This window comes from Microcaecilia unicolor, chromosome 10, assembly GCF_901765095.1.
Source record: "Microcaecilia unicolor chromosome 10, aMicUni1.1, whole genome shotgun sequence".
Lineage (NCBI taxonomy): Eukaryota > Metazoa > Chordata > Amphibia > Gymnophiona > Siphonopidae > Microcaecilia > Microcaecilia unicolor.
Window position 1 is genome coordinate 53,513,352 of NC_044040.1, and position 13,288 is coordinate 53,526,639.

A 13,288-nucleotide genomic window follows, 5' to 3' on the forward strand; every position below is an offset into this window, starting at 1 on the left:
TACCATACATGTATAAGCAGTAGAATACCTCTATAAACACTATATGGTACCTTAACTGAAATTAAAATTAAAAACTTTTTTTGAAATAGGATCTCTTATTTTTCTCAATGTTTTGCCGTCAGCAAAGCTGCCGGAGTTAAGATCTCTTTCAGATTGGGATCCCTAGAAAATGCTACTCATAAAGATACTGAAAATATTGAAGAGAAACTGGGACATTTTGAAAACACATACTGTATTTGCAGATAAGTCTTTACGAGTATCGTTTTCCAGGGATCTCAATTTGAAAGAGATCTTAAATCCAGCAGTTTTGTCAATGGTGAAACATTTGAGGAAAATAAGAGATTTTATTTCCAAAAATATTTTTAATTTTAATTCCAGTTAAGGTACCATATAGTGTTTATAGAGCTATTTCTGGGTAAGCCATTTACATCTCTGTAAACCATTAGTAGTTACTCCCTTTCACTAACACTGATGACATTCTGGAATATTGGCTTGGTATTAAAGTGTATTATGTAACAGGAAACCGTTGTAGCTGGACATTGACTTCAGTGATCTCTTACCAGCATACATTGATTGGGATGTATTTCATGGAGTGTAATGAAGCCATAGACAAATACCCAACAACCCCCGGATTCTATATGGGTCACCCAAATTTGGATACAGATACCAGATGTGTACGCAAACCTAATTAGTCAGGTGCTAACAATCAGTTATTGGGGTTAATTGGAGTTAATGACAGCAATTTGGATTTGCGCATCTGCCCTAGTTGCTATTATAACATCTGTGCCTAAATTTCATATTGTGCAACTCAAAAAGGGGGTGTGGATATGGGCAGTTTTAGGGACATTCCAGAAATTAGGCACAATGTTATAGAATATTTGGATTTCCACACTCAACTGCCATCAGTTGGGCACGAGGATTTGCATCAGGTTTCAGCAGGTGTAAGTCCTCGCATCAAAAGTTGGGCATGAAAATCTGCTCTAAGCACTAATTTATTATTATTATTATTAATATTTGTATAGCGCTACCAGATGCACGCAATGCTGAACACCTGACATAGAGAGACAGTCCCTGCTCAATAGAGCTTATAATCTAAAAGTAATACAGACAGACAAGACAATTAAAGGGTCACTTAGCACTAGCCACCATTTTTAAATCCGACCCCAAATGATGCATTTCTGCTATATTTTGTAAATAGATTTTAATGACCTTTCATACTATGGCATAACATTCACCTTCCACACTCTTACATTCCCATAAATATTCAAATCACAGTTGGCGACTATAACAATTCCATTAACTATACAAGCAATAAATGTATTAACTCTTAAAATTCTAGACATTAGTTAGTTGGTAACAAACTAACGATGAACATTTAATTAATAATTTGACACTCTCTGTCAGGATCTGTAGTGACACGATACTCTGGCTTATTCCACCTCACCCCTCGGTCCATGATGGTGCCACACATGAACTATTTCCTTACCTCATGCAGTATCCATCTCCACCAGAACCTCTCACTTCTGCAAATTACCATTTGACCACTAACCCCATTAGCGGTGACAACCACTCCCACACTAGCTGCAGACTGGTTAGGCTGTACACATGCTTCTAACAGATCTTGAATACTCAGTATAGGCCTAGACAATCCACTGTAATTAAGTCATGAATCAAAATTAACCCACCCAAATTACTAACATACCCCACCCTGACCAAGACCACCCTGCTTGCAAACCAAACCCACTGGTCTTCTCCCCCCCCCCCCCCCCCCCACCCCACCCCTTGGAACACAGTGCCTAGCCAGTGTCAGGGTCAGTAATTAATCACTTCATTCGTTCTATGGTTTTTGTTGAGTTCATTGATAGAATGACCCCTTCTGTAATTCATTTTTGTTTCTGTTACTGTTCACCTATCTAAATTGTCATATTTTACCCCAGAGTGATAGCCAGCTGTCTGTGTATAACTAGTACTACAGATGTCAGATAATTTTGGAGGTCAACAATTTTCTGGTGACCCAAAGCCATTTTAAATGAAACTGAAGGGAGAGGAAGTATATGTCAAAATTCTGCCGCAGCACGATTCTGTAAATATCCATGTATCTGACACAGCGTGGATTTATAGTTAAGCATACATAGGGGCATAGTCTAGGTGGAGCTTGAACAGGTCTCACATTTCCACACATTTCACCAAAACGTAGGTGAACACACTTATGCCACCTCTATGGCTGATGTACATGCGCGCACATAAGCTTACTGTTCCCTCTAAGCTGAGCAGGAGACCTCCATTCACATTGCTGCCAGTGGGAGGCAATGCTTCGGTATTGTGTTTTCAATTGCTAGGGACAGGCAGGTTCCATGGAGTCTGCAGAGCCTTCTTTGTCCCTCACTATTGAAAATGTGATAGTGAAACAGCACCCCCCACTGGCAGGAGTGTAGGAGGAGGACTCCCACTCAGCTTAGAGGGAACAGTGCTCATATATTTCCAATTAGGCTAGTATTCTATAAAGGAAATTAGGCACCTACATTCCTTTATAAAATGGGCACTTCATAGTCTCCCTCTGGGGGCCTAAATATAGAGGCATTGTTATAGAATTACCTTCTATGAGTCTCTGGACAGCACATTTGGCATATATATACAAACCATACTGTTGATAGCAATAATGTTCTTCAAAAATAGCGAATTTTTGCCTGGAGGGCCCTCTGCTGGTGCTTTACATGCTGTGTAATTAGATGCTTTGACTGTGTGCCCTGCATCCTAGCTGCTTAGGAGTTAGAGGTGATGAAATAGATCAGATGCTGTTCCGTAACAGAAGATTTTATGTAAGCATGTAAGTTTTATAAATAATCAGCTTTTTACAAAGCCAGCGAGTATAAGCTGATTTACCATTGTCACATGTTCTAGTTAGATGATGGTTTCAGTAGGCTGTGAAACGCTGCTACATTTATGCTTACAGGGGTAGGTGTGTTTCCAATATAAGACACTACCTTTAGTTTGTTAAGTGAGCATGTAGCATCTCGGCCAAGGGAGCAACTTGTCTCTGAATGTTTGCAGTGACTTCAGTTCTGGGCAAAATAGTGGAAACTGTTATAAAGAATAAAATTACAGAACACATAGATAAACATGGTTTAATGGGATAGAGTCAGCATGGGTTCAGCCAAAAGAAGTGTTGCCTCACCAATTTGCTTCATTTCTTTGAAGGCGTGAATAAACATGTCAATAAAGGTGAGCTGGTTGTAGTGTATCTAGATTTTCAGAAAGCTTGTGACAAAGTTCCTCATGAGAGACTCCTAAGAAAATTATAAAGTCATGGGAAGGCAGCAATGTCCTTCTGTGGATTAGGAATTGGTTATTGGACAGAAAACAGAGGGTAGGGTTAAATGGCCATTTTTCTCAATGGAGGAGGGTGAATAGTGGAGTGCTGAATAGGGATCTGTACTGGGACCAGTGTTAATTAACATATTTATAAATGATCTGGAAATCGGTACGATGAGTGAAGTTATTAAATTTGCAGATGACACAAAACTATTCAAAGTTGTTCAAACACATGTGGATTGTGAAAAATTACATGAAGAACTTATGAAACTAAAAGACTGGGCATCCAAATGGCAGATTAAATTTAATGTGGACAAAAGCAAAGTGATACACATTGGGAAGAATAATCCAAATCATAGTTACCTGATGCTAGGGTCCACTTTAGGAGTCAGCACTCAAGAAAGAGTTCTAGGTGTCATTGTTGACAATATGCTGAAATCTTCCGCCTAGTGTGCGGCGGCGGCAGCCAAGAAAGCAAACAGGATGGTAGGAATTATTAGGAAAGAGATACAAAATAAGACCAAGAATATTATAGTGCCTCTGTATCACTCTATGGTGCGACTTCACCTTGAGTTTGCGTTCAGTTCTGGTTGCTGTATCTCAAAAAAGATATCGTGGAATTAGAAAAAGTTCAAAGAAGAGCGACCACAATGATAAAAGGGATGGAACTCCTCCCATATAAGGAAATGCTAAAGAGGTTAGGGTTCTTCAGTTTTGAAAAGAGATGACTGAGGGAGGATATGATTGAGGTCTATAAAATCCTGAGTGATGTAGAACAGGTAGAAGTGAATTGATTTTTCACTCTTTCAAAAAGTACGAAGACCAGGGGACACTCAATTAAATTACATGGGAATACTTTTAAAACAAGTAGGAGGAAATATTTTTTCTTTCAAAGAATAGTTAATCTCTGGAACTCGCTGCCGGAGGATGTTGTAACGGTAGTTAGTGTATCTAGGTTTAAAAAGGGGTTGGATAAGTTCCTAGAGGAAAAGTCCATAGTCTGTTATTGAGATGGACATGGGGGAGGCCACTGCTTGCCCCGGATCTGGTAACATGGAATGTTGCTACTAACTGGGTTTCTGCCAGGTACTTGTGCCCTGGATTAGCCACTACTGGAAGCAGGATACTGGGCTAGATGGACCATTGGTCTGACCCAGTATGGCTATTCTTATGTTCTTATGCATGGGGGAGGAAAAGGAGTAAGTGCCGTGTCAGGTTGGTACTGGAGGGAAGGTGAATGCTGAGTTTCTGGTAGTGTGTAGTATAATGTTGTGTACATGTTTCAATGGCTTTTGGCCTCTTCTTTCAGTTACAAGTTTCTGCAATCATAGAAATGCGATCTAATGCCATTATTATTTTGAAGCTTTCACTATTGATTTGGGTTTCTATATTTTGAATATCATTTTATCTAATATTTAAATGCCAGATTGGAAGGCGTTTCAGAGAAATATCTGCATTTTTATGACTAGGTTGAACAGTATCGCAATGTCATCTTCCATGGGCCAGAAGGAAGTTTGCAGGGCTACGTGGCACATCAGATCGCCTGTTGCATAAAGGTATTAAATGACTTATAAATCACTAAAGCACTTACCTTTGGTACATCAGCATGGCTTATCTGAATAGTAATGCTAAAAATGTTATATTTTGAATTCAGCAAAAACAGGAGTCTCAGGGGTTCCACTGTGAAATCGTTAGAACTGAAATAAATGCCAGTTTCTCTAAGGAGCAACTCGTGGAGTTATTCATTGACAGTGGTAAGATAATTTCACCTGATATTATTGTCATTTGTTATTATTTTGGGTTTCTTTGGTCTCTTCCTCTATTTTCTTTTTTACATCTGCCATATCCGGGCAGCTCTTGTCCTGGGGGCAGTTTCTCCAAATGGGTTAGTTTTCACATACCATGACAGGAATGAACCTCACTCCTAAGTCCCAGGGCATGTGGGGGTATGATCTCAGACTCTCAAATTTAGTGTTAACGCTCACAATAGTATTATTGTTACATTTGTACCCCGCGCTTTCCCTCTCATGTGCCGGGAATCGAACTCAGTTCCTCAGTTCCCCAGGACCAAAGTCCACCACCCTAGAGCTTCATTCTGGAGTTCATAAGATGTAACATGTATAGGTAACACATCCGTGTGCTCTTGAAAGATCTTTTTGACCAAGCCAGTGGCACCTGAAATGATGAGAAATATTTCTGTATCTTTCTGCCACATTTTCATGGTCTCATGCTGCATTTCTTGGTACTTGAGGATCTTCTCTCTCTCCATGCAGTTCTCCAGGGACTGGCCCTCTTATAATCAATGCTGTCCTGATATTTTTCTCTTTTACTACTAAATCTGGTTTTCTTGCATCCAGCTTTTTATCAGTTGGGATGTCCCAGATGATCTTAACCTCTTCATTTTCCACAATTCTCATAGGGTCATGGTCACAGTGCTTTTCCAGTACGCTGATGTAATTTTTTGCAGAGTTTCCAATGAATGAGATGCGCCACCTTGTGCCTGTCTGTATAAAAATATTCTGCCATCAGCACTTCGCAGCCAGCCACAAGATGAGTAACTGTTTCTAGCTCTTTCCTACAGAATCTACAGACGTCCTTTACACCAGTTTTTTTCAATGCTTGCTGTAAACTATCTTGTCAGTAATCCGCTGTCCTGGGCTGCAACAATCAATCGCTCATCCTTAGGTTTCCGTTCATCTCTCCTTAACCATTCATGTGTCGGATTTTGATCAATGAATGGTTCCTGCAGTAACACTTTGTATTTCCCACTGTACTTTAGCATTTGCTTCTTGCTGTTTCTCCCCTGCTGATCCTTGAAGAGTTTTTTTTTCCTCAGTCTGGGGAAGTGAAAGTATGCACACTGACTGCATTCTCATTTTCTACATATATTTTTCTGCCTGCTTTTTATACATGCTCTCATGCTAAGGCAGGGTATACTGCTATAAAAGTACCACATTGTGTGCACTGCACGAATTTCCAAAGGGAAATTTCCTAGGATATTTTTGTTTGAAATTTGGTCTACAGGTACCTGTGGAATAGCCCAGTAGGGAGGGTGGCTTGCTCTCCCCCCATACACTTTGGGCTCAGAACCCCCCAAAATTGTAGTGCTTATTGAATGGCTGGAAGAAATGCCCAAGGCCTGGTAGCAGAAGAGGTCTGCTGCCTGAGTCCCCCCCTCTCCACCCACGCTGCCTCATGAAGCAGCGGGGAGGGGGGCCTCAGGCAGCAGATCTCTTCGGCTGCTGGGGCTGGAGCATTCCCACTAGCAAAAGTATGATTTCTAATGTGATTGTGGGGGTGGAGGGGGGGGGGTGTGGGTGGAGAAGAGCAGAGAGGAAATGTGTGGACACACCAGTCCACCCTGTGTGTCCCAAAAAATTACTTCTGGCTACGCTACTGCATGCTGCCCTAAGAATTTCAAAGTTGTCCTCATTTTGAATAGTAACAGCAAAACAGATTGATGTACTTCATTATTGTCTTTTTATAAAATCTCCCCTTCTCGGTACTCGATCCCGTAACCCAGGGTATTTTTGAAAGATATTCAGTTGAGAGAGAAGTTTGTAGATAACAAATAAGTTATGGGGGATATCTCTTTATGAGCAAACTTACATATGTGATTAGCTATTGGAAACTAGACAAGGCTTGCCAATCTTTCTTGGTGGCTCCTGAGCCAGTCTGGTTTTCAAGATATCTACAATGCATATGAATGAAATATATCTGCATATATTGGACATCTCTCAAAGAACACCCAAAACAAATGGGGAGTTTAGAAAAACTAAAGCTAAAAGAAAATCTGCCCTATAAACGTGAGATATAGCAATAACAAATATTTGTGTTAATGCAGTGGTTCCGAAACCTGGTCCTGGAGGCACCCCAGCCAGTCAGGATATCCACAATGGATATTCATGAGATAGATTTACATGCAGTAGAGACAGTGCATGCAGACCTCTCACATGAATATTCATTACAGATATCCTGAAAATCTGAATGGCTGGGTACCTCCATGGCCAGGTTTGGGAACCACTGTGATAACAGAAAGTTTTTAGTCAGGACTAATCAAGTCTGTGAACAACCAATATGAAATGGCCATCGAGAAGATGCAGAGTTCTTCAAATGCTCTCATTGCATCATTATACCTTCTGAGTGCCATAAGTGAACAAATCAATCATATTTGCACACAAAATAAATAGTTATATTTATAAATAACCACTCTAGGAAATACAAATATAGTGCATCAGGAACAATATCAAATACTATATAGTACAGGACTGACCCTTATCTTATATATCTGCAACAAGATGGGTTGCTACTCAACAGAGACTCCGTTTCGAAAATATCTTCATCAGGAGCAGTCCCCAGCTTCCAAAGTTCAGTTGCAAATTAATTTTATACAGATTCATTATTTATATCCTGAAAATCCACTGGGTGTTGGTTCCCCAGGACAAATTTGGGGAGTTTAGGTTGTTAGTTCAATAAAAAGATACTACTGAAAATATATTTGTTAATATGGAGTCACACTACCCTGGACGAATTTTGGAAATTTAGGGACGTTTATGTTTATTTAAAACTTGATATATCACCTTTATGTTGCAAAAGATCAAAGCAGTTAACAATGCAAATATTAAACACAAAATCAAAGAAAAGGAACTCCATATAATAAAGGAAATAAATCATTCACTCAATTACAATAAATTACAAAACGGTTAAAATCAAATACTATAGACACAAGCATCGGTGTGTGCAAGTCCGACAGGTACTGGCTGTGCAAAATCAATGGGCACTAAATGGGAAAGGCCATTGAAAAAAATGAGCTACCCCCTTCTTTTATTTACTTTTTAACAATATAAAGCAAAGCAACATCTGTGCTGAGGTTTACTAAGCCGCTAGCATGGCTGGCTATGTCGGCAATGCCGCGTGGAAGCCGCTAACGCAGCTTAGTAAACAGACTCCTTGATAAAGAAACGTAATCTTCCATCATTGAAGGAGAACCAAAGTAAAAATCTCAAAGGAAACTATTTAGAAAATGATGGTAACTACACCACAAAAAGAAGGAGAACCATGAATAACATGCCAGACAAGAGTAAACAATTATAGGAAAATATTAAAAGGAGCAAGAGTAAGACTACTTCCACTTATCAATAAAACCTGGCTCCCAAATGTTAGTTTATTTCTCCATATGCTGCCCTTCAAATCATGCAGTACAGCAGAGCGGTTTACAATAAAATTACTCACAGAAAAGTAATACAGTAATCAATACAGAAAAAACAAAAAAGGAAATAAGTAAGGCAGTGGAGTAGGAAATACCAACCCACTGATGGATTCCCTTTAGAGTCCAAGAAAAATCTTCAACTGAGGTGATTCAAAAGAGGCATGCACAGAATTCTGAAAACATACAAAACCTAAGTTGAAACTTCACATCTACAGCAAGACTTTCCTGATGCAAAACAAAACACTTTTTCCTCCTTTCTTGAATACTTGTTGACGTACCCTCTCACTGAGAAATAAAGCCTCAGAAGAAGTCTCAAAAGGGTTTCTCTATCCTGTAAAAAAAACACAAAGAATACCAATAAGGTGTTTATATTCACAACTTGATCTCCAGACCTCTCAAAGACAGCTGTTGTCCAAGGTACCAGAGGAAACCTCAGATACTGAATGTGCACCTGATTCTCCAACCGTACATCTACCCTGGAAAGGGAATGAATGCATTTTTTGCAGGAGAGGAAAGACATTTTCATTCATCGTCTCTCTATCCAAACTTTAAATCTTAGGAGTACTAGCTATCCAAGTTAAATGAATCTCAAACAGACCTTGTGAAGAAATTTTGATGCAGTCCATATTGCTTCTAAGGTGATCTCTTGGAGCTTCACCAGAGTCTACAAGCTTGTTAAACCAGTGTGAAAAGCCTCAAATACCAAGCTTCTAGTGCCCATTCTGGCCTGTGCTCCCCCATAGGCCAAGGCTGGTCTTGCCTAGAAGAGCTCATTTTCAAGTGTGGCATTGAGCCCGCTGTCAAGAGACTCATTGCAAGAGTGATCTGCATTAATGGCCCTTCCATTGACTCACCAGCCAGAACTGCAACAGCCATGCCAATGCACAACTCAGTGGCTGCAAGTCCCTGCAAAGCCATAGGGCTAGTAGGCCAATTGGGCTACATGAAGACTCTCTTGCCTCAATTCCATGGAATCATTGAAGTGGAAGGTAGGGCAAAGAAGTTGTAATTGGCTGTGCTCCTTAGGGCCTCTGCTGAAGGAAAGTGGGTCTCCCCAAATTCCCATTTTGCTTGGGCATTGTAACCAGGAACGTTTTTTTATAAATCTCAAAAAGAAAGCATATTGTGTAAGAAAGCTTTTGCTCATTGATTAATTTATTTATCTAGCTTTATTGTGGGACCTGTAATTGATTGCCTTCATAGTTACAACTTCAGTTATCTCTGGTTATATAATAGGATAAAAGGGGGTAAGTGTTCAGTTATCTGTATTTTAGAACAGCCTCTATTTTGGCAGATTCTGTTCTACTAGTGAAACTTGAAACGCACTGGCCGTCATGTCTCAATTCCTACTTGAAACGCACTGTCCTGCATGTCTCAATTCCTACTTCTCAAACCTATCTAAAACAGGGCTGTATATCTATGAGATGGAAACATTGACTGCCAGAAGACATTATTTTCTACATAAGTGGGAAAAAGTCTGTGATGTACTTAAAGATAAGATCTGTTGATTTTCAAAGTTGACTTTTTTAGGAATTTTTATCCTTGGGCCTTGGGGCATTCAAAAGAAGGTGTCCTATAAGTTACAAGTCTTATTGTATGGGACCCAGTGATTTTTTTGTGGGGGAAGTGTTTGCCGAGGAGTTTTAAAAAATAAAAAGTTGATAAAAGGAGAGGTTGTTAGAGTTTTCTGATATTGCATCTCAGTTGATATCATTGTGTTGCTATAAGATGTAGCATTAGTGCCATTATGCTTGGTATGCTTAAGCCAAGTTTAAAATATTCACACTAGACATTTTTTTTTTAATGTGTCAGAAGTCCAGCATTTCTTGGAATATAGCTCCCTCTATGGAGGCTTGAGATCAGCTCATGCACAGAATTTAAAATAGGTTATCAACCTCATTATGGGGTCCTTTTAACAAGCTTCAGGAAAAAAGGCCCTGCGGTAGCAGCAGGGGCCGTTTTTCCTGTGTGCCAGGGCCCTTTTTACCGCAGTGGATAAAAAGCCCCCAAAACAAAATGGCCGTGTAGTAAAAAAAACGTTTACCCCACGCTGTGATGGACAATTACCCGCCGGGTTAACACAGCGCTAACCATTTCCAGGAGTTCCCCCCCCCCCCCCCCCCCCCGGAAATGATGCACTCTCAACCCAGAACTACCGATGGCGGCCGTGTTGGGCCAGCAGTAGCCCCAGAATAGTGAACGGTAAGCTTGAGTTGGGCTTACTGTCGCTCTATAAAAAGGCCCCTCTGGCATGTATGGCCCCCTCATTATTTCCTTTCAAGATCTGTGGTGTCACCCTTCTGAGATTGCTGAAATTCCATCTCAGACTAAGGATAAGAACTTAAAAGACTGGCCCACACTTCAGTTACGAAGCTGCCTCATTTAAACATATTGCAATCCACTTGCACAACTTATTCCATGGCAAGCAGTAGAGAGAGCACATACACTGCTCCTGTAAAACCCTGCAGATACCTAGCAGGACCTCGGTTAAGTCTATTATATCTAGAGAAGCTTAATTATAAAACTGCATAATGTCTGGTAATTGCACCGAGCCACAGAAACTATTTTTAAAAACTCACTAAAGGACTAATCACTATGGATACCTGAAAGAGACAATAATGGCAAATGTCACACATGAAAACATCCTCAATGCTGCGTTCATTTAGAAATCAGCCAGATGGTGTGAAAAAAAATGGCACTTTTCTTGCCTTAATAGGATGCTGATTAATTATAAGAACTATTTGCATATAGTGTACAATACACCTGGACCTACTGCAGCATGGACGTGCCAGGCAAAAGCAAAGCAAAGACCCCATTTCCAGGAAGAGAAAGCATCAGATGAAAACTCCAGGGTCTTGAGAACGACCTGGAACTTGTTACTGTGAAGACCTTTATCAACAATCAACTACCAGCAAAGTGTGGACCAAATATGCTTTCCACCCCAAAAGTGGCCCTGTATGTTAAAAGGTATTTTTAAAGCCATTTCTGTAGCAAGGGAGGTGCAAATAGGGCAACTACCCTGGGCCTTCATGCCACAAGGGGTTCCTCATTTGTCTGAAACTGAAGGAGGCCCAGCCTGTTGGTGCACTTGGGGGGAGACCCCCTCCCACATTTCTGCCCTGGGCCCAGTGGCATACCTAGCTTAATTGCCACCTACAGTGGTTCACCCTGCTCGTCCATGTGCTCACAGCTTGCTATCAGCTCTGCTAGTCCCCTACCCTGGAAGAGGAAGTTATGTCAGAGAGGGCCAACTCCATGTAGACTGCGGTCACACAACTGTTAAATCCACCCTCTTACTGCTTACACCTGGGGCAGACTGTACCCAGTGTCTTACCCTTGGTATGCTACTATCAGGGCCCCAGCATGTCTAACACAGGCTATGCAAACAATGGGCTTTTATTGAACTGCGTATCTGATATGTTTCAAGTTTATTTAACATTTGGTATCCCACCCATCGGGCAGACCTTCTGAGCTGCTTACACAGTAATTCTATGATAGATTTTACACAGTAAAAAAAAGTTAAAGTAAGTATGTGCCTAAAGGGCCATGCAAGCAACCTGTATACCTGAACTTTTAGTGCGGCGAGCAAAGGTATTCACAGAGGTGGGTTTGGAGCAGGGATTTGCTGTGCACAGTTTGGAAAATTCTAAATTATGTGCATAAATTTGGGCAGAAAAGCTCTACATGCCAAATAGTAGGTGTAGATATGTGTGCCTTAGTATCCTGGGGTAATTTTCAATATGAAAGAATCTATGTACTTTCATTTTGAAAATTAACTATGGAGGCATATTTTCGAAGCACTTAGACTTACAAAGTGATGCACATATATTTTACTAAAGCAAGCAGTTGTACAATTACCCCTTTTAAGATGTAAAATGAATTAGGGCCTTCTTTGGATAAAAAGAGTTATTATTGGTTTTACTTTGTGACAGTCTGTGCTCTGAAGATACAGATATAGTATACCTGGCTTCTCAGCAGTTTTGTACAGCAGCAAGATAATACTACTACTACTACTTAACATTTCTAGAGCGCTACTAGGGTTACGCAGCGCTGTACAATTTAACAAAGAGAGACAGTCCCTGCTCAAAGAGCTTACAATCTAATAGACAAGTGAACGGTCGGTCCGATAGGGGCAGACAAATTGGGGCAGTCTGGATTCACTGAACGGTAAGGGTTAGGTGCCGAACGCAGCATTGAAGAGGTGGGCTTTAAGCAAAGACTTGAAGACGGGCAGGGAGGGGGCTTGGCGTAAGGGCTCAGGAAGGTTGTTCCAATACTCAGCCAAGTGGTCGCCATTTCCTTTAAACGAATACACTGTGCTTTTTAGGTTATAGGTTTTTCGGTGACACAATCAATCTAGGTGATGCTGCTGAAAATTCACAGATAACATCCTTTTTAAGATATACTGCTGTTTGTGTGGCACCACATGGATGTTTTTTGCTTATTTGTTATATTATGTGTTGTTTAGAATGTTATTTTATCTATGGTTGTAATTTTGTAATCTGCTTAGTCCAAGCAGATTATAAGGGAGAAAGTTATTAAGGCAACCAGTTACCGCATCTTCATTTACCACAGGAGTCATCAATCTGCAGTATCTCAGTACTTCAGGTTTCTGATTCCCATGGTAAAAGAGTAACCCTACTTGCAAGCCAGCTCACAAGAGCCAACCCTACTTGCAAGCCAGCTCACAAGAGCCTTATTGAACAACCTGCTTCTTAAAGTGGCTGGCATCCAATCCCCAGTGGCTCCCCAGTCTGAAAGCTCTTC

At 40.6% G+C, this 13,288-nt stretch overlaps 1 protein-coding gene across 1 annotated transcript in view; it reads left to right on the top strand.

Moving 5' to 3' along the window:
* Positions 1-13,288, top strand: part of CTTNBP2 (cortactin binding protein 2) — a 321,332-nt gene that overhangs the window by 233,601 nt on the left and 74,443 nt on the right. The window contains 2 exon segments of the mRNA XM_030216832.1: positions 4,782-4,868; positions 4,967-5,066. Of these exon segments, the coding sequence (XP_030072692.1) occupies positions 4,782-4,868; positions 4,967-5,066 (187 nt within the window).